The 23,004-nt window shown below is 45.9% G+C and overlaps 1 protein-coding gene across 2 annotated transcripts in view; it reads left to right on the top strand.

Moving 5' to 3' along the window:
• Positions 1–22,584, top strand: part of PPP1R16B (protein phosphatase 1 regulatory subunit 16B) — a 40,232-nt gene extending 17,648 nt beyond the window's left edge. The window contains exons 2-10 of one of the 2 annotated variants that reach the window (XM_009488770.2): positions 11,146–11,216; positions 13,276–13,421; positions 16,185–16,288; positions 16,611–16,735; positions 18,796–18,921; positions 19,278–19,353; positions 20,403–20,532; positions 21,284–21,452; positions 22,063–22,584. In XM_009488770.2, coding sequence (XP_009487045.1) covers positions 11,146–11,216; positions 13,276–13,421; positions 16,185–16,288; positions 16,611–16,735; positions 18,796–18,921; positions 19,278–19,353; positions 20,403–20,532; positions 21,284–21,452; positions 22,063–22,584 — 1,469 coding nt within the window. The remainder of the gene's footprint in view (positions 1–11,145; positions 11,217–13,275; positions 13,422–16,184; positions 16,289–16,610; positions 16,736–18,795; positions 18,922–19,277; positions 19,354–20,402; positions 20,533–21,283; positions 21,453–22,062) is intronic. The other variant, XM_009488771.2, reaches the window with a different exon arrangement.
• The last annotated feature ends 420 nt before the right edge of the window (positions 22,585–23,004 follow it).

A 23,004-nucleotide genomic window follows, 5' to 3' on the forward strand; every position in this document is an offset into this window, starting at 1 on the left:
TTTAAACTATGTATTTTGTTAGTATTAATAAGCTCAGCGTGTAAATACAAGGAAAAAAAAAAATCACTGTATGTGCTGAGACTAAAGTGCTCATCTCAGAAACAGGATGAAACATCAGTAACCTGGTCTGAAGCACTAAGGCAAAGCACTTTCTGGAGGAGAATAAGTAAAAGACTCCTAGACTGACCCCAAAGGCTGTTAGAGCAGTCTTTCAAGTGTTGGGAGTCCTGAGCTCACATCCCCGGTGTGAGCTGTGCCTGTGGGTTTGGACCCCAGACCTCCCCTCCTGCGAGGGAGCATCCTTGTTCCTCTGCCATGACGTACACAACTCCTCAGCAGTTTGTGAGGGGGAGCTGGTTTTCTCTCTGCGCCCAGCTCTGATCTGAAGGGTTTTGCCAAATTCAAGCCGTATTCTGCAGATGAAAGTTTTAAGCTGACTGAGATGGCTCTTGAAAGTGAAGGAGCCACTCACTAAAAAGGAAAGTGCTCCTGACCCCGTGCGCAGTTTCTTTCTTTACTGCATCAAAGCGCAGGAAGCTCAGCAGAGGAGAGCTGGCAGCAAAAGCTGTCTTGTTTTGAGTTTGCATGAGCGTGGCACTTTCATGTCTGGAGATGTGGCAGGGATGGGTGAAGGCAACAAGTTGGATTTTTCTTTTATCTGAAAAGTCTAAATGACCTGTCAAGCTCTCAAGCTGCTTCCCCGTGGGCTAACCTCCTGGCAACCACAAAAGTTATATTGCATCATCCAGCCTGGGAACACTCATCTTCTACTACTTGACATGGTGTGAAGCAGAAATCACATAGAAGTTGTGACAGAAGACGTTTGAGAGAGTTTTCAACTTCGTGTGATGGGGCAGGTGAAATAACTATTAAAACAAGGTGGTCTGTATGCAAAGCACTTGACAGTCAGGTTATAGACCAACCCAGGCTGTATCACTGCACGCCCACTTGTTTTGACCTAATTTAAAGGTCTTTGGTGCAGTCTCTGAGGAGTCACGGAAGGGGATTTCAAACCTTCTTCAAAACCTTCAATGAAATTAGGAAATGTTAAGGAAATTAACTTTTTGTCCACAATTTTTTTTAAAGTTTTTTTTTTCACTTGGATGCTCAAGATAATGGGTCTTAAATTTGGATTGCACAACTAGCAACCTGCAGCAAGTTTATGCCATGATCTTTATTGAGCAGACCATCCTCAACTGGATCAGGCCCAGCGCCCATGAGGTAGATGGTCTCCAGCTTCAGCCATGACTGGGGGGACTAGTGTCCTCTGTGCACAGCGGCCGTCACACAGATTTCTTTATATACCTTCTGTCGGGCCTGTCTCATTGATTATAAGTATCACTGTAGCTGTGAAAAACCTGCATTTCTGTCAAGCTCAGGTGCTAACTTGTGATTCAACTCATCAATGTATGAACTGGTTTCCATGCGGTGCTGAATACCTTTGATGGTGATGTTGATGGATAAACTCTCTTGACTTCTCTGACAAGGGTTTGTTGGTTGCCAAGAGCTGGGAGAGCAGTCCCTGTGGCTCTCTAATCTGTTCGGTTATGTTGAAAACAAATTGGCAGCATGGAGAGTTGGGGTGCGCAGGTATTTCTTGGAAATGCCCCTGCTTGCTGTGCGGTGGTACAAGGATCACGTGCTCCTCCGGGCCAGGTCCCACCACAGGCAGTGTGCCGCTGGCTGTGGGCCTTTGTGCAGTTGCTCGGTGGCCCGTGACAGCTGCCCCTGCACCCCGTGCTGGCGTCGGGCTGTCGCGGGCGGCAGCTGCATGGGGGTGACGCTTGACATTGGGGGTTGCTTTGGCATTGGAGGTGTTTGACCTGGCGAGGAAATTGAACGCACTTTTTCATTAATACAAAAAAGAAGTTCTAGACTGTGTGATTTGTCTGTATGTGATAGGTGCTGAAATGAAAATTGAAAGAGAAGTGGTTTGAAGCTCTGGGGGAACAGTGGGACTTGATCAGCCCGAAAACTTGCAAACATCTGGGACTTAGACTTGTGGGAGGGGAGATTAAAAAAAACCAAAAAAAGAGGTTGTCCTGGCTAGGTTGCTGGTGAAGATCAGGGATGGTTGTTAAGTGTAGGCTTGGTGACCAAACGTGCTTCATTCTCCACCTTGGTGCTGGCATTATTCCTGATTCGTAATTAAATGAAGCGTGCTGCCACACTGCAAGCCCTTTGGATGACCTTGTTCCCCCACCTCTTGCGACTCGCTCTCCTCGCCCAGCCCAGGTCCTCAGTGTGGTCAGCAAACAGGTCCAAGCCGAGCAGCAGAGACCTTCCCGAGGAAGTGATACCAGCCGAGAGCTGCTGCTGAGCCACAGCTTTTGTTTCTTTTTAAAATACCCATAGACACAATTACTGAACTCTGTCAAATACAAGGTTTGCTTTGTGGCCTGGTTGCCATCGAAGCTGTTAGCTTTGAGGCTTCAGCTGCTTTGCTCAGTTCCTCTCGGCTGAACAATCGAGAGGACGGGGAGAGGAAAGGAGAGTTTTCTTGTGCTTAAAGGGCAGACCTGGGACCTGGGACTCAAGGGCACTGTCACAGCTGTGCCATGGACTGTCACTGTGACCTTGGCAAAGAAACCTGAGCCTCCAGAGTCTTGGTCTAACTCAGGCTGAGATGTCACACCTGTGAAATGAGGCGAATACTGATTGTAAAATCCCGGGAGACAGCCAGGAGCTCGCTCTGCTAACGGCAGCAGTGCTTTCGGAGATCTCTGGATGAAAGGCTCTGTTGAAATTCAAATCTCTGAATAGTGTAAAGTTTGCTGCCGAATAATTACACGTTGCAAAAACAGAACGGCTGCTAAGGGCTGCTTCTCTGGTAAAGTTCAGGTTGCTGCTAAACTTGCGTGAAAGTTTTCTTTCTGTAGCATTTGCTTTTTAAAAGGAAACCACAATCTCTCTTTATCTGACCAAAAAAAAAAAAAAAAGAAAGGGGAGGAACTTTCTGCTTTATAGACATTTCCCTTCCAGCACTGCGTGGCAATGCAGCGTTTCCAGTAAGAAATGGTGCTGTTGAGCAGGGGGTGATGTTTTAGCAGATTGCACTTTAGCTCCTGGCGTGTCCCCTGTGGTGTCCGGTGTGGGGTAATGGTGTGAGGCTCATCTGGGCTGGGTGTGACTGGGGGGCTGGCACCGGCTCCTGCTGTGCCACACAAAGCTGGTTTTGAGAGGGCTGCATTGCAGAGCATGTCCCGCACACCGTGCTTCTGCCTTACGCGGGCATTTGGACCTTGGCTACGTGGCACCCTGTGTCACGAATGCCGTGATCCATGGGAGCAGACCTAAGGATGTGAATTGGTCCTGTATCTCCTAAAGATCTTCATCCTAAACTAAAGGGAGACAAAGTTGGGGAGGAGGGGGTACAGACCCAAAACGTGCTGATCGAGGTTAGTGGATGCTGCTGAGGGTGGCGAAGGTATTGAAACAGCCAGAGCAGCTGGAGCTTCTCTAAAAAGCAGTGCAAGGTTAGAGGTGCACAACAGAGAAAAGGGGTCTCTGAAGCGTGGCAGGCTGAGGAGCAGAGAAGGGGGAGCGCCTGGTCTGCTGGCAAGCGCCGGGGCTGTGGTCAGCAGGCTGTGTCACTGCAGGGAATCGTTTGGCATTAATTCAGGGCAGCTTGAAAAGCAGATATGTATTTCCCCACCCCTCCACCAAAACCTCTTTTCTGTTACTCTAAATATGAAGTTTCCTGTTTTATAATTGAGACTCTTAAAAACATTCATGTGGCTCAGGTCAACATACAGCTGCTTAGCTGAAGCTGTAGGATGCCTGAAATACGAGCTGGGGCAGAGGCTGTTGACTCTGGAACCTAATAACACTTTCAAATGGCAATATGAACTATTTCCTGCTACACAGAGCATATTCGAGTATCCTCTTGCAAATACTGGCAGGCTGGCTCTGCGTGCACCTTGGGGGGGTATTGCAATTCTGCTCCTCAGATCACATGGTATGTTATTGTGTTAATGTAACTGGGGAAGCTCCTCATGTACTCAGACAGCTGCAAAAGTTTACCTCTTGACACCATTGCTCCCTTTTACTAAAACACTTCTTAAGCTGTAATTTCTATTAAAGCAAATTAATTTTTTTGCTGCATTTCCTTTTTGGTAGCCTGAAAGATTTATTTTCTAATAAGTTTAGTACAGACATCACAGGTGATGACTGCCGCATGTCTCAGTAGATAGGTTTTGGTCCAATACATCAAAAGTAGTTTCTGAACAGGTATATAAGTGGGATCCTCTGTGCTACTCAGATAAAAGGCTTTGATGTTGTGTTGTCTGAATGTATTTGCATGTGTTGTCATGACTTCCAAGAAGAGCTGTTTGTAGGAAGAAAGCTGGAAGTAACCAGAGAGGTAGAACAGGAGGTCCTGGTCGAGCGTTTACTGACTCTGTAGGTGCTCTTCATCTACCTCTGCCTGACACACGAAGGGAAGCAAGATGTGTTGCTTGCCCGCTTGCACCCACCAAACCCAACATTTCAGGTGCGAACTCAAGAGATGGGGGATGCAGGTTCCTATCGAGCTGCTGCTGGAGGATGTGGCTGTCCCTCATCCCCCACTTTCTGTTGGTGTCCCCGGCTCAGGCCACTGGCTTGTGTGGCTCCGACCGCAGCGGGACGATTCCCTCTGCACGTTGTCAGTGTCTTCTGCTGAGCACTATCGCACCCTAAAAGCCAGCACTGCTCTGCTCATTGCTACAGCTTCTGAGTCATCCTTGGGGAAATTAGCCTTGGTCTCCTTGATCCATACCTCCATAAGTCTAACTTAAATGGTTTGGTGTTGGTTTTTTTTTTTTAGTACTCTTCAAATTGGCACCATTCAAATACCTACTCCAAAATGCCTCCTAAAGGGAGAAGAGGCTCTTTGGCAGCCCAGGTGTCACTGTCACAATGATATTGGGGAATCGGCTTTCCTGGCTCCCTGCCCACAGAAATCCTGCTGAAGGCAGCTGAGCCCGAAGGTTATATAAAACACTCATCCCTTTTAAAGCCCATTATCTGTTTAAAAACCATACCAAAATGATTTATTTATTTATTCTTCCAATAACAGATGAGGAATGGGAAACCAAAGAAAATAATCTCTGGCTTTAGTTTTCCTTTATGTATTTGGTATCTCCTGCGTGGACTATTTTCAGTGTTAGTCTGAGCAGCAGGAGAAGATGAGGATGCTTTTGAACACGATGCTACATCCTTAGGAAGGCTTGTCAGATGGCAGCATCCTCTATTTTTTATTTTCCCTGATGAAATGAATTTGGCTTTGTTTCTACTGCATCCCTTGAGTGTTGCTGGTTGCAGATGGGTAACTTGCACTCTGTTACTTACCTGAGTAATCCCAGGTGGATGGCAGCCATTAAAGAAAGATGCTTTAGCATCACTAGCACTAAGTGGATTACGAGAGCTTGAAGTCCTGTAGATGCAGAACAAGAAAAATGTGGGATGCAGTAGAGTTTGGGTGCCCGGCTGTGGCCCATTCACCCAAGACAGCTGTAAGTGGCTGTCCCCTTATAGTATGCTTCTTGGTGCTCTGGTACTGCACTGATGAGTAGGGGTCAAAGCATAAAGCAAAAATTGATTGAAATAGACACAAAGAGGGGGAGAAAGAATTGGGCCCTATGCATTAAATAAATGTATGAGTTGTTGACAACTCTCACTTGCTGTCAGAATAAAACTTGTGTGGAACCGGGCCCCAAGCTCTCTAGGAAGAGCCTGCCATGCGAAGCGGGCTCCTGGGGGCTACGGAAGGGTATTGCCCTCTTAAGCAAGAAGGATCAAAATCTATTTCTAGAAATAGATTTTCCTTGACAGAAGCAGCACCTGGGCTGAGTATAGCTGCATGAAAAGTCCCTGCCTGTGTGAATATGGCACAAAGCAGATGGGGCTCTACTGGCCTCTTTCCAAACTTCCCAGATTTTGTGGGTGTATTAGAAGGAATGTGTATGCCCAGTTACAAACTAGGTGGGAAGTGTCTTAACAGGCTTTGAACCTTCTGGAGAAAGCTTGGTGATCAATCATGATGGGATGTCTCGGTTGCTAGCTCAGCAACCAAACTGGGCCATATTTTTAGGAGTACTGAAGCTGTCTGAGTGTGTGTGTGGGGGGGTTTCTGTGGGTTTTCTTGTCTTTCAAAAAGCTTTAAGGAGCTTCAGAGTTTATCAATGGACCAGAATGGGCTGTCAGTTGTACATTGCAGGGAGTGGAGGATAAGGCCAAGTACGTTCATCCTGTAATTGCTCAGGATTTAGATGTGCTCTTAAATATGAATATCATAGTATGCTGTGTTAGGAAGCTGGATGCTTTACTGGCAGAGTGCTCATAGCTTCAGTGCTGTTTTCCTGGCAATGTTTCTCCTGTGTAATAAATATCCCTGCAAAACCATAGCAGTAAAAATGCAGCTTTGAGGTAGCTGAGCCCATCCATAGGACCATGCCTGGCAGGCTGGCGATCAGTCTTTCTAGACCTTTGCCAACACACCTATGTGGCACAGACACCACCAGTATCTCACTACAAGTAATGCTGGGAAGAGTTTCTTCTGCTACGCTGGGTTTTTGACTAAAGCGACATTTGGGTGGAAATGACTTCTAGCAATGTTTAAAAGTGAGCATCTTAATCCAAGTGAAACTTCTCTTAATTTTATTCAGTGAAATCAGGTATAAACACACAAGAAACGTTCTACTGCTGTAGAGACCTCAGCACAATAGTAGCTTTTAAAGGAGGCCTGAGAACCAGAAAGTGAACTAGAAGAGTTTAAATATTTTGAAAAAGAAATTGTTGAATGCAAAGGATCAAGATAAACCTGGATTTTTAAAAACTAATGGCCTGTGTGTGTAATCTGTAATCTTGGAGGACACAGGTAAGCCTGCTTGATGGATGGTTTGCCACAATATATTTTTCGGAGGAATCAGGACCTTCTATCAGGAAGGTGTTTGGGGTTTTTTTCTCCCCTCCCTGGTATCCATATCAGTTTCAGTTGGCTTTTTCTCTTATGAGTTATTAATACCTGAGGTATGCAAATGCTGGGTATGGATGGAAGTGTAATAGTATCCAGAATTTTGTGGTGTAGCTTATTGACTTAGGGGGAACGGCACTGACAAAGGCATTTTTTTTCTCCATGGAAAAGTTTTCATCTGGTTTAGGAACTTTTTTGGAAAAGCTGTTTCTAGTGTAAACTCAGCAGGAAGTAACATAGATGAAAAACGATAGCACTGTAATATCTCTTCAGGTGAGAGAGCTGATTACCTCATTGAATTTTCCTCAGGGCCTTTGCAGTGGTTTTTTTTTTGTTTTCCCCCTGATTTATAGGTTTTGGGGAGAATAAGCGAGGCTTGGACATGCTTGGGAGGAGAGGGAGCTCCTGAGAAGTGGGTTTGTTGTGTTCGGGGAGGAGAATCTGTCTGAGACTGCCTGAGGACATGTGATGGAGGGTGACTTAAAACCTAGGATGTATTTTCACAGCTGTTGTGGGAGCTTTTTCCATTTAACGCAGCACAGACGTGAATGATAAAATATAAATTGAAGATTAATGTACACCATCTTGGCATGTGAGATGTTCAATTATAGGCAGAGCAAGCAGAATAATGGAAAATACATTTGAGTGATTGTTCAGTTAATATAATTTGCAATGAATTATTCACAACAATTTGTTCACCCAGCTCTTATTGTAATCATTTTCATTCCTTCATTTGCTATGCGTTTGGAACTGCTTCCCACAACTTGTGCTTGATATGTAGTAAAGTATATCCACGCATCTAGCCCCTTCTCCCCACCTGCCCCCTGCCTGCATGCAAAGAAGGACAGATTTTAAAGAGCTTAGCATTTTAGGCACTGAGCTCTCTTTAAGAAGGTAATCGTAAGTGTTAAAGTGGAGGCTGCTGCCTGCTGAACCCATCGATGTGACCCATAAAAGCCCATTCTGATGGGCTTGGAGTGACCTGAGCTCGCAGAGGGACTTGCAGAGGACCCGTTTCCATGCTATACCTTGTGCGTATGGGGGGATCTTCCTTTCACGAGTGGTGTGCTGAGCCTTGAGCTGACAGAAGGTGATCAGCTGGTGTCAAGTGATTAATCTGTGTCCTTGCGAGCTGAAGCGTACGCTTCCGACCTGTATGGCATCGTTCATGCCTGGAGGTGGGAGGAGAAGGTGTTGGGCTTTGCAGTGAGGCGTGTGGCACCGGCCGTCTGGAAGAGAACCACTGTGCTTGCTCGGGTCCCTGCGCCTTATGTTGTGCATTAAGCAGCGGAGCGGGTCAGTGGCAGTGCTACAGCCCTGGAGCTGAGGGTCTGTATTCTAGCGCTGCAAAGTGTTGCAGTTGTGCCCCCCTTTTCCTATTCTTAAGGCACTTGAAAACCCACAAATGCACATTTCTCCTGAACTTTATCAGAAAAGAGGACTTGTTCTTCCCGGCCATGTGGGAGGGACTGTTCCTGGGTAGTGGGCATGGGGAAGATGTCCGTGTCCTCCCTCCACATCCCTCTGCAGGTCTGCCCGCAGGGAGCACGGCGTGGTGATGCTACTCTTTGCCACCCCATGCCCTGCTGCTGGGGGTGGTGGGTAGGAATCGGGGCTATGTTCTGCTATGAGCTTGGTGGGACGCTGCGTAAATCCCCTCGCTTGTAAAAGGGGGCATATGTAATAGGAAATAGCAGTTCTTGGAGGCTTCTGCCTAGCTGTTGGGATTTGTTTTCTGGAGGAATTCATGAGGAATACTGAAGGGAACATCCCTCTTGTTGCTGCCCAGCCCTGTGCTCCCCTGCCAAACGCCGAGATGCAAACTTCAGCTTAGGACTGGTTGGAAAGGAGTTTGATCTCTTCTTCAAGCCATGTTTGCCTGGACTCATTGGTACCACATCCATACCTACCTTCATTACCTGACTTTTCTGTGCTCTTTTCTGGTGTCTTGTGGTTGTCATTCTTTGTTGTGTTGGGGAAGTGTTTTGAGGGCTGTGGTGAGCCAGTCCCAAGGGCAGATGGGAGCCAATGGGAGGTGCACTGTGAACGTGAGGGCTGTTGCAGGGGTTAATGGAGAATTCAAAGCTGCTTTAGGGTAAGGTAGAGCCTTCTCTGAATCTTAACCCTTCAAGGACTCTTACAAGCTCTGTCAAGCCATGATCACAGAGCCTTCAACACAAAACCCCATACTCCGTAACAAGCTGGAATGTATGCTACTGCCTTTGCCCATGGAGGGACAGCACTTATAAGGTTAATCTGCCAGCATCTACTTGTCCAAGTCTGCATAATCAGGCAAAACATGATTATGGAGCTGCATGTCATTAGTACACAATGACTCTTAAATGACTGAGATTGAATTAAAACCCTAATGGCAGAGCATCCAAAGCAAATAAGAGACAACCAGATCCACTGGTGAATGACTCGCTTATCACTCAGCTTGGATTAGGAGAGCAGGAGCTTGGGGCTGGCCAGAAACAGTAGAAGCACAGTCATTAAATTGGATATACTGGCTGGGGTTCAGCACTCTTGTTACTGTCAAGCATGCAAGTTGTGGGGGGGTGTGAGCTGAGTGTAGGCGTGGGCTTCCTGCACTGCCTTTGAGCTGGAAAAAACGCAGACTCTTTGGACTCACCGCAGTGGGGGATGAGTTCTGTTCTTTGTTGTATTCTGCTTTTTTGTATCGGTTTCATTGAGCAGGTGTCTTGAAATTATTTCCAGCAAATGTAAATTCCAGCATTCATTTTGAGCTGGGTGATTGAAACAATCCTGTGATAGGTGGTGTTGTGTTTCACCTCTGTCTGGTTTTGCCTTCCTTTTTCGATAACGTCAGACTGGTGGCTTCCAAACAAAATTTCACTTTGGTTTTGATTTGCCTTTCTTCCAAGTGCATTTTCCAGATCTTTTACACAAAGCTTCATAAATCAACATTGATGTAATTGTGGACGTGTTTTCCATGTTCTGCCTCGGATGCCAGAAGTGTTCTGTCCTCAGGGACAGCCCTGATGTGCTGGGGACAGAGCTCCCTCTAACAGTGGGACAGTGATCCATCAAAAGCAGCAGAAGCAGAGGCTGCAGGATGCTTTGGGAATGACCAGCCTTGCAGTCTTTTTGATTGCCAGCGCTGAAGATGTTTATTGCCCTTTTAGCTTTGTTATCGTTCCTTATTTTGCAGTTCTGGTTACGCTTAATGGTTGCATCTCTGCCAACGAGTAAGATGGGACTTGAATATCTTTTGCTACGCTGGCCCCAGGGAGATGATTATGAACCTCTGGCTTGTGCGTGTGCTGTCAGTAACATTTGAGGTGGGAAAAGCATTAGGCAGTGAAATCCCTGGAGAAAAAGCAGGGAATGAGCAAGTAAACAACAGTAGATGGGTATAGATCATCAAGATCTGTCAGCAGTGTTGAATTTGAAGAGTTTCTGGTGTTACTATTAATTTACTTCCTCTGCCAGCCTTATTGCTATTACCCTGTGTAAGATCTGTACCTCAGAGCAAATTTTATCTTCTACCTAGGGACTAATGGCTTTTCATGTGTTTTAGAAATTTGCATTTTAATGGAATAAATCTTATCCTTTCCCCCCAAAGCAGCAATAAAAATATAAAGCTTCTGGGAAGCTTTCTTCAAATACCCAACAGCTCATGTAAAGTGTCCAAAGCAACCCCAGGGTATTTTCGATGTGGCAGGCCCCTGAACGTATTGGGCTTCTCATCCCAGATTGATAACTTCTTGAGGCAAGACCTCATCCCTCCCACAGCAAGATCTCTCTTACAGTTTTAACTCAGGACCCAAAAATCACTGATTGCCTTTGAGCTCTCCTGGGCTGCAGTGTACAGATGCTGCACTCGGATGTTGCAAAGCACAAGATAAAAATGTAGATTGTTCCGGCACAACCATATGAAAATGATAGCTGTAACAGCAGTCTCCTTTGGAAGGAAGTTGGGGGAAAATTGTATGCTGGTGCTCTCTGCTGGATAAAACCAAGAAGGCTTTTTCCTCACCAGTACTGTCGTGACTACGGGTTCACACCAGTGTTCAGCTCTTGGCTGCGAGGTCTCCTGCAGCTCTGCCTGCACTGGGACACCCTGATGGTGTGGGTTGCCTTTGTCTTGAACTGGCCAGGCCTAGCTGAGAGCAAGAGATGTGTTAGGATTACTGATCTGACTCCTTTCCTCCTCTCTCCCCTTACAGTGTGTTACTTGCTGAAGAGCAACATCAGCCCGGACCTGTGCAATGAAGATGGATTAACTGCACTGCATCAGGTGAGGCGTGGGAGGAGGTCGCAGCTCCCTGCTGCTCCACATGGTCGGGTCTTCCCACTTCCCTCTGAGCAGACCTGCCAGGGAGAATGGAGAAAGCTCTTGTATTTTGTTTTGTTGCTCAGTTAAAGCGGTGAAACTTCACCATGTTGTGCTGGTGATCCTGTTTCTTGGGGAGCAGACTGAGATCAAACCATTCTCTTGCTGTATCCCAGACTTCGTTCAGTGATAATAAGAGCTCAGGAATAGGAGCTGGATTTCAGATGTGAACATTTCTCCCACCCTTTAATCTTTGCAGGGCTGGGCTGTAAACTCTTAAAGTTAACTCAAATTTAGAGACTTTGGCAACCCATGAGTTTTGAAACTGGTTTAAATAAATGATGCACAAGATGTCTGGAGAGCCTGCTGCTGCTCTCTGTAGGCTCAGGGACTTCCAAAAGTCCGTATGAGACGGCGGCAGCTGATTGCCAGTAAAGTACAGACTTGCCATAGTGCTGTGTAAGTCTGTGTCCTTCCTCAGAGCCTCTGTGTTGATGCCATAGGGGTTTTTCTATTCTTCTTCCTAAGGCCCCCATCCCCACCCCTCCCTGTGAGTCCTGATTTTCACTGTGAAAGCATCAGGAGAATCAGCCTGCAGAAGGCCCGTGGGACTTGCCGTGCCTGGCAGCTGCCGCCTCCGCTGCTGTGAAACAGTGGCACAGTTGTCACACTCACTCCGAGGGCGGAATGGGGACTTGTGGTTTTCTCTCCATTAGTCCCTTCTGTAAATGCTCCTATTGACTTGGGATTTTGGATTCTTCTGCAAGTCACTTGCTCTCTTCCAAGCTGGATGGATGTTTGCTTAAAAATACAAACTGGCTTCTCGAAGAATAAAAGGCCCCACCCCCCCACCTCTCCAAAGAGATGTTATTCTGCACACAGAAACGCTGACAGCCTCATTGCTTTCCCCACTAAGTACTGAAGCCATGGAGAATCCCACCTTTCCCACTGAAGGATCAGTTATTGTAAAGGTGCATTTGGGAGCTGGAGTGGGAACTTGGCATCCACTAGAACTAACTGAATCCCTGAACAGAGAGAAGGTCTTAAGTGAACACTGTTGCCCATTAGTAGTGGCTTCCAGTGAAGGATGCAGTTACACTTCTGTGATAACTTGGCTGTGTGACAGGCATGATTTTAACCTCACTTCCATATACATATGGTAAACAGAAATAGAAATACATAAAAGGTCATTGTCACTCAGCTGCTAAAATGCTTGTTGTGAGGTGTGATTCAGCCCCATCACAAGCCCATACTGCACTGCTGAGCTGTGAGTCTCCCATGTGGGTCTGCAGTACCACAAACGGGCTTCTTGCGCAAGAATGAATCTTATTTTAGTGTCTCTGTCACACACATGTTCATGTCAAGAGGTGAGCACGAGGTGGATCAAAGAGCAAATTCCACCTTCCCCAAAGGAAAGCGGTTGAGGCCCTTCTTGCAGGCTGCCTCTGGGACTGTGGTGTAAGTGCATCGAGGATGCTGATTTTTTTCAGGAGATGAAAGGTGCCCTGTGAAGTACCTCAGAATTCTGGGAATCCAACTTGCATTTCTTCAGATAACTGTGGTAGGTAACGTGAACTGCTGGGAAGAGCTTTACTCATCACATGCCAGTGTGTGGGATTTCCCTAAGAAAAGGGAATGTCAAATTGTCAGCTCATCCCTTGGTATGTGGTTATACTGGTTATGTTGAATTTCTGCTATGTTTGCTCTTGAATATGGAAGACCCAGTGGAACAGAAGCTGTAAGCATATTTGCTATTGTTCCCTACTGGTTCTGCCCCCAAACCAGAAGGCCCTGTAAAACACCAGTGACCTTCACTGTCCAGTGGTGGACAGACTTCTGCATGGTGCCTTTCTGACCTGGTTGTGCTCAATTTAGTGTTTAACTGTTGGAGATGCTTGTTGCCAAACACTGCAGGATAAAGTAGGTCTTCATGTCCAGGTACCCTAGCACAACTGAACAGGTATGAGCCCTCATCTTCCCAAAGTTTAAAAAAACCAATCTGTCCGCATCTCTTCTTCACCAGTGCTGCATAGACAACTATGAAGAGATAGTCAAGCTTCTCCTCAACCACGGGGCTAATGTCAATGCGAAGGACAACGAGCTGTGGACTCCGTTGCATGCTGCAGCTACATGTGGTCATATCAACCTGGTGAAGATCCTCATCCAGCAGTAGGTGGCTTTTTGTGTCTGTCCCTTTCTGCAGATCTGATTTAGTGTGGACTTGGTAGTGTAGGTTAATGGTTGGACTGGATGATCTTAAAGGTCTTTTCCAACCTAAACGATTCTGTGATTCTATGATTCTACCCACAGCTTCTGTGGATAGAAGCTGAGACTGCTTAGTACCTTGCGAGATTGCAGCAGTGGTGATTATTCCCTGCTTTCAGGCTATTCATGGGACTCCTTCCTACTTGGGGGAGAAAGGGGTGGAGGAGGAAGAGCAGAAAGGCTGAGGAGACACTGTAAAACCCTAGGTGACTTGACTCAGTGTCATGAAGCTTCCAGAGACTGGGCCAAAATTTGGCACTTTTTGCCTGTATTCTGGTGTGTACGTGTCTCTGTGTGTGCTTGTTGAACCATGCTTGCTGGATGGGTAGAAATAGGAGCAGCCAGCAGGATCCACCCTCAAGCTCTTAAGCACGACTTCAGGTCTTCCAGCCACAGTCAGAGACACTGATGTAGGAGGATAGCAGCATGTTTGTGTAGCTCAAATTCTTGGGTGAACTTTGTGACCTGTCTTACTGGCTGTTAATTAGTGACCAGTTAGATTCTTGTAATGCGTTTGTTCCCAGCAGTGTGACACAGGGTGCTTGCACTGGACCTTCCACTTGACTTTACCAAAGCCCTAAAGCTCAAGTCTTTTCTAGACTTGCCAGCAAGGAGGAAGAAGCTGGATGTGTTTCGAGCTGTACCATGTGCGGCATTTAATGAGCACCTGTTGTGAATCCTGTCTGGAGCAGATAGTCCTGACTCTGTATGGAGCCCTCACCTCCATTTCCTGGAGTGGTGGTGTAGAGAGCAGAGTGTGCTTTGGGAGCATTAACGTGCTGCCTTGCACAGCAGTGCCTGCTGCTTCTCGCTTGGGGAGGGAGACTTCTTCCTGTGATGCTGTCATATGGGAGGCAAGCACTGAAAATTTGGCCCCTCTTCTTTGGCTGTTTAATGAAGGATGTGGAGCAGAGGATACAAACAGTCATCCCTCGGAGGACATTCCCACTTGGGATATGAAATTTTTGGATGGGGGGCTTAAAAATGGAGCAAACAAATGTGGAACAATATAGCGCATTCCTGACTCTTAATTGAAGATGAGTGAGTGTCCTGGGGATGGGTGGCAAGGTGAGGAACGGGAGTTTATGGCCCTAGTTGTCATAGACTGCCCTGTGATGAGTAGTTGCCAGCAAATTTGGACTCTAGTAGCCTAATGTCATGATCCCATGCTCAGAAACAGTCTTTCCCTGGACTTTTGAGTAATGGGGTGATTTAATTTGTTTGCTATAGTCAAAACTGTCCTTTACAGGTGGTGTCACGTATCAAATGACTGGTTAAACACTGCCTTTGAAGGCAGTGTTACTGGTGGTGGGTCCTGGAACCCTTGGAGACCACCAGAGGAAGTAGCCCACAAAAGATGTCTAGTTCCTTGATTTTTTATTTGCTGATTAAACTAATGCTGGTACTTTGCAAATGTGAATTTCAATGTAGTTTTCTCTGCTCAGGCAGAGGGGGAAAAAAACCAAACACCAGTAATCTAAATGCAAGTGGATACTGTCTGTTGTCCTTCCATGGGTGGTAACTGTCAAGGTAGATCAGAATTCAGCTGAAACTATTTAATAGCTAGCTAAAATGACACAGTTCAGAAGGTGCTGTAAATTTTCTTCTATGTGGGAGTATGGGGACAGTGATCAGTTTAGCTGGCAATTTTACTTCCAAATAGGGACCTCCCAGAGGTCACTAAAGCACTTGGAGAAGTGCTTTTGGACAATTAGAAAGACAAGGGAACTGGGGTGGTTTAGCCTGGAGAAGAGGAGGCTGCGGGGTGACCTTATTGCTCTTTACAACTACCTGAAAGGAGGTTGTAGTGAGGTGGGTGTTGGTCTCTTCTCCCAAGTAGTTAGCGATAGGATGAGAGGAAATGGGCTCAAGCTGCGCCAGGAGAGGTTTAGGTTGGATATTAGGAAGAATTTGTTCACGGAAAGGGTAGTCAAGCATTGGAACAGTCTGCCCAGAGAGGCGGTGGAGTCACCATCCCTGGAAGTGTTCAAAAAACGGGTAGACGTGGCACTCTGGGACATGGTTTAGTCTAGGCTGCCCTTAATTGGTTTACTGTGGACTTGGTGGTGTAGGTTAATGGTTGGACTGGATGATCTTGGAGTCTTTTCCAACCTAAATGATTCTATGATACTATAAAACTTCACTAGCTGACAGGATATTTTTTTTTATTACTATTTTTTTGCCGGTGTGCCCTTGGCTATATGGAAGGTGCCCTCTACCACTCAGCCCCTATCTTTCCCAACTTTTCTGGTCCGAGCGAACTTTCCACTGAAGGACTGCCAGATGCCCAGATAACAAGCACCTGGTAGTTGCTTGGCATTGTTATCCAGAAATTCAGCAAATAAATCACTTCCATCACTGAGAAGCTGCCAGTCTGTCCAGTGCCAGGATCAGGAGAGGACAGGAACGGCTCAGTGGCTCGTGTACACCACAGCCCATGAAGGAGGCATAGTGTGCTGCCTTTCACCCACTTCTGGAATTTATCTTCCCCATTCATAGCTCCATAGCTTTATTTCAAATCTTTCTCATCTCACACAAATCTTGGTGACATTTGGGCAACTATTAAACCTCACTTGGTTTTTACTAAGCATTTATCCCAGTGTTTGGCACTGTCTGCTCTAGGATGTCTGAGGTCCTTTCTTGTGTAACACTGCTTTCTCCTTGCAGTGGAGCAGACTTGTTGGCCGTGAATGCAGATGGCAACATGCCGTATGACCTCTGTGAAGATGAGCCAACTCTGGATGTCATTGAGACTTGCATGGCTTATCAAGGTAAGGAGACTGAGTTCATGTAAAATACAAAAATGGGTCAACGTAGTACTAAAAATTACCTTGCTTCTCAGCTCTTGATTTGCCTCTGGAGAAAAGCAGAGAACAGCTGCCTGGCATAACTTCTTGGAACCTGACTCTGTCTAGTTTCTCTGATTCCTAAATAAGGATGAGGGTAAAGGACAGTTGTCAGTTCCCTCAGCTACATAGCCTCTGAAAAGGATGTGACGTCATATCAACCAGGAATTATTAAGTCTAATTTTACTCAACCAGTGGAGACAAAGACCCTTTCCAACTCTTCTCTCTCTAACTGGAATTTTAACAGGAATTACACAGGAAAGGATCAATGAGATGCGGGCTGCTCCAGAGCAAGTTATGATCTGTGACATTCATGACATACTTGCGACTGGACAAGACCTGAACAGGACTGACGCCCAAGGTGCTACGCTGGTGAGTGAAACTGCTGCAGCTTCACTTTTGCCTTCCTTCAGCCCGTAGGTTATGAAACCTGCCCTGTGGCAGGAGTTATACAAAATCAACACATACAAATCACTGAGAGGAGTGAGGAAGCTATTTTGATTTTTTTTCCTGGTTTATTGTCCCGTAGGAACAGGCTCTGTCCATGAGTACAGCTGACGTAACTTAGTGTCCAACCCTGCACTTTTTAAAGTGAATCTCTTGTTCATGTGAGCTCTGTCAGTTGTCCAGCAGCTCAGGTCCTGCAGCAAGGCTGCTGAGCTCCGGGGTCTTGTTTGACAGTGGCTGGTACCAGCAGCTTCCAAAGAAAGGTGCAAGAAATCCCACAATAAGGGTTGCAGAACATAGCACTTCTGCTGACCTCCGGGGAAATGGGACTGAACAACCTCCCAGTAATCTCTTGCTTCTTGCTAGTCTCATAGTCAGATCAGACTCCCACAGAGGAGACATGAGAGTCCTCTGGTTTTCATGAGAGCAGGATCTCGTGTTGGGTAACTTTGAAGACTTTGTGCCTCTTCTTTCTGGTTTGCATAGCATCTGGCTCATACAGAGTCAGTGGAGTGCTGTGTTTATTCATGTAGGATGGCATCTGCCCCTGGGCAGAGGAGAGCACCCAGGACAAATGTACAGCACAAAGCACGCTGGCATCTGATTTGACTGGACAGGGACTGAGGAGGCTGAACAATCCTAGTCCTGTTCCCTTCTTTTTCACTTGCAAACGTGTGTCTTAAACCCTTGCTTACAGCAGTCCCAATTTAGGGAAAGTTCAGTAATGCTGTCGTATGTGTTGGGACTTTCATACAACCCTGGTCATTTGATGCTTGGGTTCAGACATAGCTGATATCCAGGCTACTTGGTGTCATTTGTTTGATGGCCAGAACATGGCTGTGCATTGAGGTTTCTTAATCTAAATTGTCACCTATAGCATATACCAGAAGTGTAAGGGGAGGGCAGGCTTCCTCCAAGATAAACTCAGATGACTGAGGCTTTTATTGCAGCTTATTTTTTAACTAATTTTTCTCTTTCTCTTTAACAAGGATTATATACATAAATTCAAGCTGGCCTCTTGGCTTCCTTTTTTGTATCACCCCCAAGTGATTCCTTGTTAATTCATATGGCATCTAGAGGGTATGACCCAGTGCCATAATATTTATGTAGAAATTAATTGAATTGCCAGAAAGCATCAGAATTTATTTCCAGATGAGAGTTTAACTTTGTGTGGTGGAATCCACATGGAAATTTTTGAAAAGAAGCTTTAATTCTCTTCTTCATCACAGTTGAAATAGGATGAGCTTTGAGTGGAGTTCATACCTTCAGAGTAGTGCATAGGTCAACGTTTTGCTCAGAGATGCAACAACAGACCGCAATTATGAAAATCTTCAGAGACATGAAGTGTCATGGGGGACTAAAGGAGACTATAATTCATGTCTCCAAAGTGATGGTTGTAGTTGGAAGCCAATATCTGAAAAATCATATTGCCTTAATTAGAAGTAGCCAAGGATTAAAATGTTTTTGATTTTCAAATGGTGAAAACAATTACAGCGTGAGTGGAAGTGCAATTGCATGAAGGGAGTCCTAACCAAAGCAGGCTGAAAATTTGATCAAAAAAATCACATCCACAGCACTTAAGTGGGGAAGGGGAGACATTCTTTTGGCATGAGGAATGCAGAGTTTACAGTGGATGATGTTTTCCATTGCAGGCTTGCATTTTGATGGGGCTGTTTCCCTACAGATTGGAAAGCACTTGAGCCCTTGATATAAAATCTGAAAATATTCTTTTTCTAACCCATATATGTAAGTTATTTTAAGAACTATTACGCAGTTTCCTCTCCAAACAGAATTATATGCAGGTAACACCAAGTTTTGGTAACAGGAACAACCTGCTTTTGACCTGATGGCATCTGCCAAATGTGAAATGTGCCACCTGTCCAGATCTAGACTCAGATGTTATCCAAGAAATTCCACTGAAACTTGGTGTATAAAACCATTTGTGATCCTTGTAGGTGTCTCATGCTTTGTTCCTTGTCTCCTAGCTGCATATAGCTGCAGCCAATGGTTATCTGCATGCAGCTGAAGTCCTTCTTGACCAGGGGGCAAGCCTGGATGTTAAGGACTGGGACGGCTGGGAACCTCTTCATGCTGCTGCTTTCTGGGGACAGGTAATGATTTTGTTGAAATTGTCATGTATGAGGGTGACATTTCTTTCTGCCTGGACAAATTGTGGAGTACTCTGCAAATGGAAGAAATCTGAGCTAGGGCTGGACTAACTGGATGGTGTCAGATGAGGTCCTTGGGGCTCCAGAAAGAACCTGTTGCTGAGAAAGTTTGGGGCGAGTATGTCTGTGCAGTTGAATTCCAGGAACAACATTTAACATCACACATGTACCAGAATAATTTGAGGTGAATTGAGCATGTATGCCGTTGCTTCTTATCTTATTCCAACTTTTCAGCTTTGAAGACAAAAGCGATTGCCTAAAATACCTTTATCAACTCGGCTTTCTTTCCCTTTCTTTAGATGCAGATGGCTGAGTTGCTTGTGTCTCACGGGGCTAGTTTGAGTGCCAGGACATCTTTGGATGAGATGCCAATAGGTGAGTTTACTAAGCTTAAAAAAAAAAAAAAGAGATCACTAAGAAAAGCTTTTCCCCCTAAGCATGCTGGAGTCTTCACATGGTGCTTTCAGAAGCATTAGCATTATTTTTCAGGTGTCTTTACAATCAAAGTTGTAGTTACTTTAACTGGGACTGAAGTTTTAAAGTGCCTACTTTGTTACTTCTGCAAATGCTTTTCCTGCTCATAAAGAAGGGAGAAGGAATTTCTCAAGCACCGCATCTTTCTCCTCTGTGTTTCCACTCATATTATCTCTCTGTACCTGTGCATGGGAGTCTCCCTGCTCTTACATTGTACTCTTGGACCTGAGCAGCTGTCAAGTGCAGCCCTAAGACTTGGGTGTCTAACTTGGCTTTGATGCAACAAAGTGTGGTAAGCTATAAGGGGTTGGAGAGGAAAGAGAAAGCACACACAGATTTTGGAACAGATTAGAAGTAAAAATGCCAAAGTGCTAGCATCTGACCATGTGTATTATAACCTTGTGCCACGTTTTCTTTTGGCAAAAGGTTTTCTGAGCCTTAATTGAAAAATCTATGCATCCTTGTTTTGAAGGTTGAAAGTTCTTGGCTTCTGTCCTGATCTCCTTTGGTGTTGTCTATATTCTTTTTCATTTTGGAGGCTTAAGTAAAAGCTGCAGGGGAGCTGCAGTCTGGTAATTACAGAAATTTCTTTTCCTCCCATCTTGAAGCATTGATACAGTGGTCAAATATCTCTCACCCTTTCATGGGTAAAGGCACAGCATGCTGCAGAGATGGGACAAAACCTAGCTGAACAGCCGGATCGTCGCAAAACTGAGCGCCCGTCACAATCAGCAGCTCTTGTATTCTGATCCTGTTTAGGTGTCCAAACCATTCTGCCTCCCCTAATTTGTTTAGAGCTTAATGTGCCTAAGCACATTCTGCTTAAATTTCCCTTCTCTTCCTCCTAGCCTTTGTAGTTGTGTGTACTAGGAAGGTGCAGTTAGTAACATGGTGTTAATGGTACCACGTTTGAACCATCTGATTAATGGCTTGGTTTGTGTGTGCCATAGATCTGTGTGAAGAGGAGGAATTCAAAGTATTACTTCTGGAGTTGAAACACAAACATGATGTGATCATGAAGTCTCAGATGAGGCATAAATCCTCCCTGAGTCGAAGGACTTCCAGCACTGGCAGCCGGGGGTAAGTGCGCTGTTCCCTGCAGGTCACCCGGTGAGTTAGGTTGGCCACCCCGATGTGGTTGCAGAACACCTTGCTGTTGGCCTGTGGAGAACAACCCGTCGGTCCTTTCTGAACGACCTCTGAAAGGCAGAAGCTGACTTTCGATTGTTGAAGGTAGAGCTCCTTTGAAGAGTGGTTCTTTCACTAGAAAGAGGTGTTGTTTCTGGGGGGGAAAATGGCTCTGCACTGTTGTGGTTTAAGAACTGCTCCAAACAGAGAACCAAGTGGTGAGAATTTACCCTGTTAAACCACTGATACTGGTGTCTGAGAATCAGTGCTTCAAATGGATTAACTTGAGCTTCTCAATAATACATCTCATGGCCAAGATACTGTGTTCAGGGAGAGGTTGCACAGGTCTTTGTAAGTTATTTACTAGACACCAGAGCAGTCCTGCAGACCACAAAACTCCCTAAACAGCCCGTGGGCCCTTTCCCTCTACATGTACTCCACTGGTTGCAGAGTCGATCCATTAGATGAGCTGCATGAGATCTAACGCAGATTTGCAGTACTACTTTAAAGCTCCTTAAAATTCCTCCCACCTTTAATATCTACACTAGTGCCTTTGCTTTGTGTGGGTATCAGGAAGCTAAATTCACGTTCCATTCCAGTGGGAGAGGCTGTGAAGCGTGAGGAGGAGGTGAGAAGAGCTACAGGGTAAGAGGAAAAGTCATGTCCTGCTCACAGCTTTGATGCCCCTTCTCCCTGTCCGCAGGAAGGTGGTGAGGAGGGCCAGCCTTTCGGACCGAACAAACCTCTACAGGAAGGAGTGTGAGAAAGAGGCCATCGTCTGGCAGCAGCTGGGGGCAGCAGAAGACGGGAGAAACTCGGGTCTCATTGGAGAAATTGGGGAGACTCGGTCTGACCAGGAGAATACAGACCCTGTAAGGAAGCTCTTGTGTACTCTGGGAGTCACGGAGGAGGGCTGGTAGCGCAGGTTCAGTAGCAGTAGGTGCCCTGGGATGGAAGGTGGCCGAAAAATTCGTAAACCTCATCCATCAGATGTACGCAAAAGATGAAATTCTCATTTGATATAAACTGGGATATCCCACTCGTGAAAAGATTGTTTTGGATTTACAGCTGCACAGTTTTGAGATATGGCCCTAGTGAATCAGGAAGCTCAGAAAAAATAGCATGTGCATTTCTCTTTACAGCTAACAAACTGGTATTACAAAAGAATTGTAATCTTGTTTTGCAGTTAATCTGGTTTTAATTCAGTTATTGTCACATTATATTAATATGCTTATCTACATATAATATTTTTTGTAAGTGAGTCCCTCTGAGTTAACGTTCCATGTTCCTGGTTGGGAACCAGCTCCTGGTTGGGGCTCACAGCATTACAGGTTCCTGTTAGCGGGTGAATTCAATGTTTGTGCTGCGGTACCTGTCTGGTGGAAGGGCTTAGTGTGAGCAGGTTTAGGAAGTTGTCACAGGGATGAACTGTGTTATGACGGACAGGGGAAGACGCTCTTCTTTCATGTCTTCTTGTTACAGAATTCAGTGCTGGACAACTCTTCCCTTCTTCCGGAGTTAGCAAACAAAAGCACCCAGTGTGACTCTGAAATCCCCCTCCAGAATGGACTCATGGCATCTGCCAGCACTTACCAGTACACCTTTTCCAACGGGGACATTTGGAGTATGCACGCTGACCCTGACAGTAACCCAGGCCACGTGCTGCCCTATGGCAACCCCGGGCTCCCTGACACACAGCAGTTCTGGGGTGCCTACAAGGAGCATAACCATCAAACGCTCTCCGAACTTAAGCGGCAGCGGGCTGCAGCCAAACTCCTCAATCACCCTTTCCTCAGCACCCACTTTGGCAGTGGCATGGGAGGAGTTGCTGAGAACGGGGGTGAGGCCAAGTCACACCTAATCGGATCCAGGACTTCTCCCTACAGCTCTAATGGGACCTCAGTGTATTACACAGTGTCCAGTGGCGATCCACCCCTCTTGAAATTCAAAGCTCCCATGGAGGAAATGGAAGAGAAGGTGCATGGGTGCTGCAGAATTTCCTAGTCTCATGTGTTTCTCACCCCAGAGGAAACAAGATGTGGGTGGGCTGGTTGGATCCATCGCAGCAGCCAGGTTGTTTGCATTCCAAAGGGAGAATTTGGTTATGGACATCCTGACTGCAGTGGCCTCATTCATCTTGAATTGTACTTTACCCTGCCAGTTCCTTCCATTGCAGTTGAATGAATAATGCAGGTGGAGCAAGGCTCTTGGGAGAGGAAGGGATGTTAATCAGCGTGATGTAAAAAGAGTTGCCCTAGTCTTGCTCCCTGGGGAAGAAGGTATGGCTCCCCATCCTTGGGAAGTCATGAGATGCCTTGGAACAAAAGAAGGATCTGAACTAAAATCTTTGCATCTGAGCCTCTTGCTGTAAGTCACCAAGCTTCTGGAAGGTGACAGTTCAGACCTGAATTTTCACTCTTGGGT

This window comes from Pelecanus crispus, chromosome 14 (genome assembly GCF_030463565.1).
Source record: "Pelecanus crispus isolate bPelCri1 chromosome 14, bPelCri1.pri, whole genome shotgun sequence".
Taxonomy (NCBI): domain Eukaryota; kingdom Metazoa; phylum Chordata; class Aves; order Pelecaniformes; family Pelecanidae; genus Pelecanus; species Pelecanus crispus.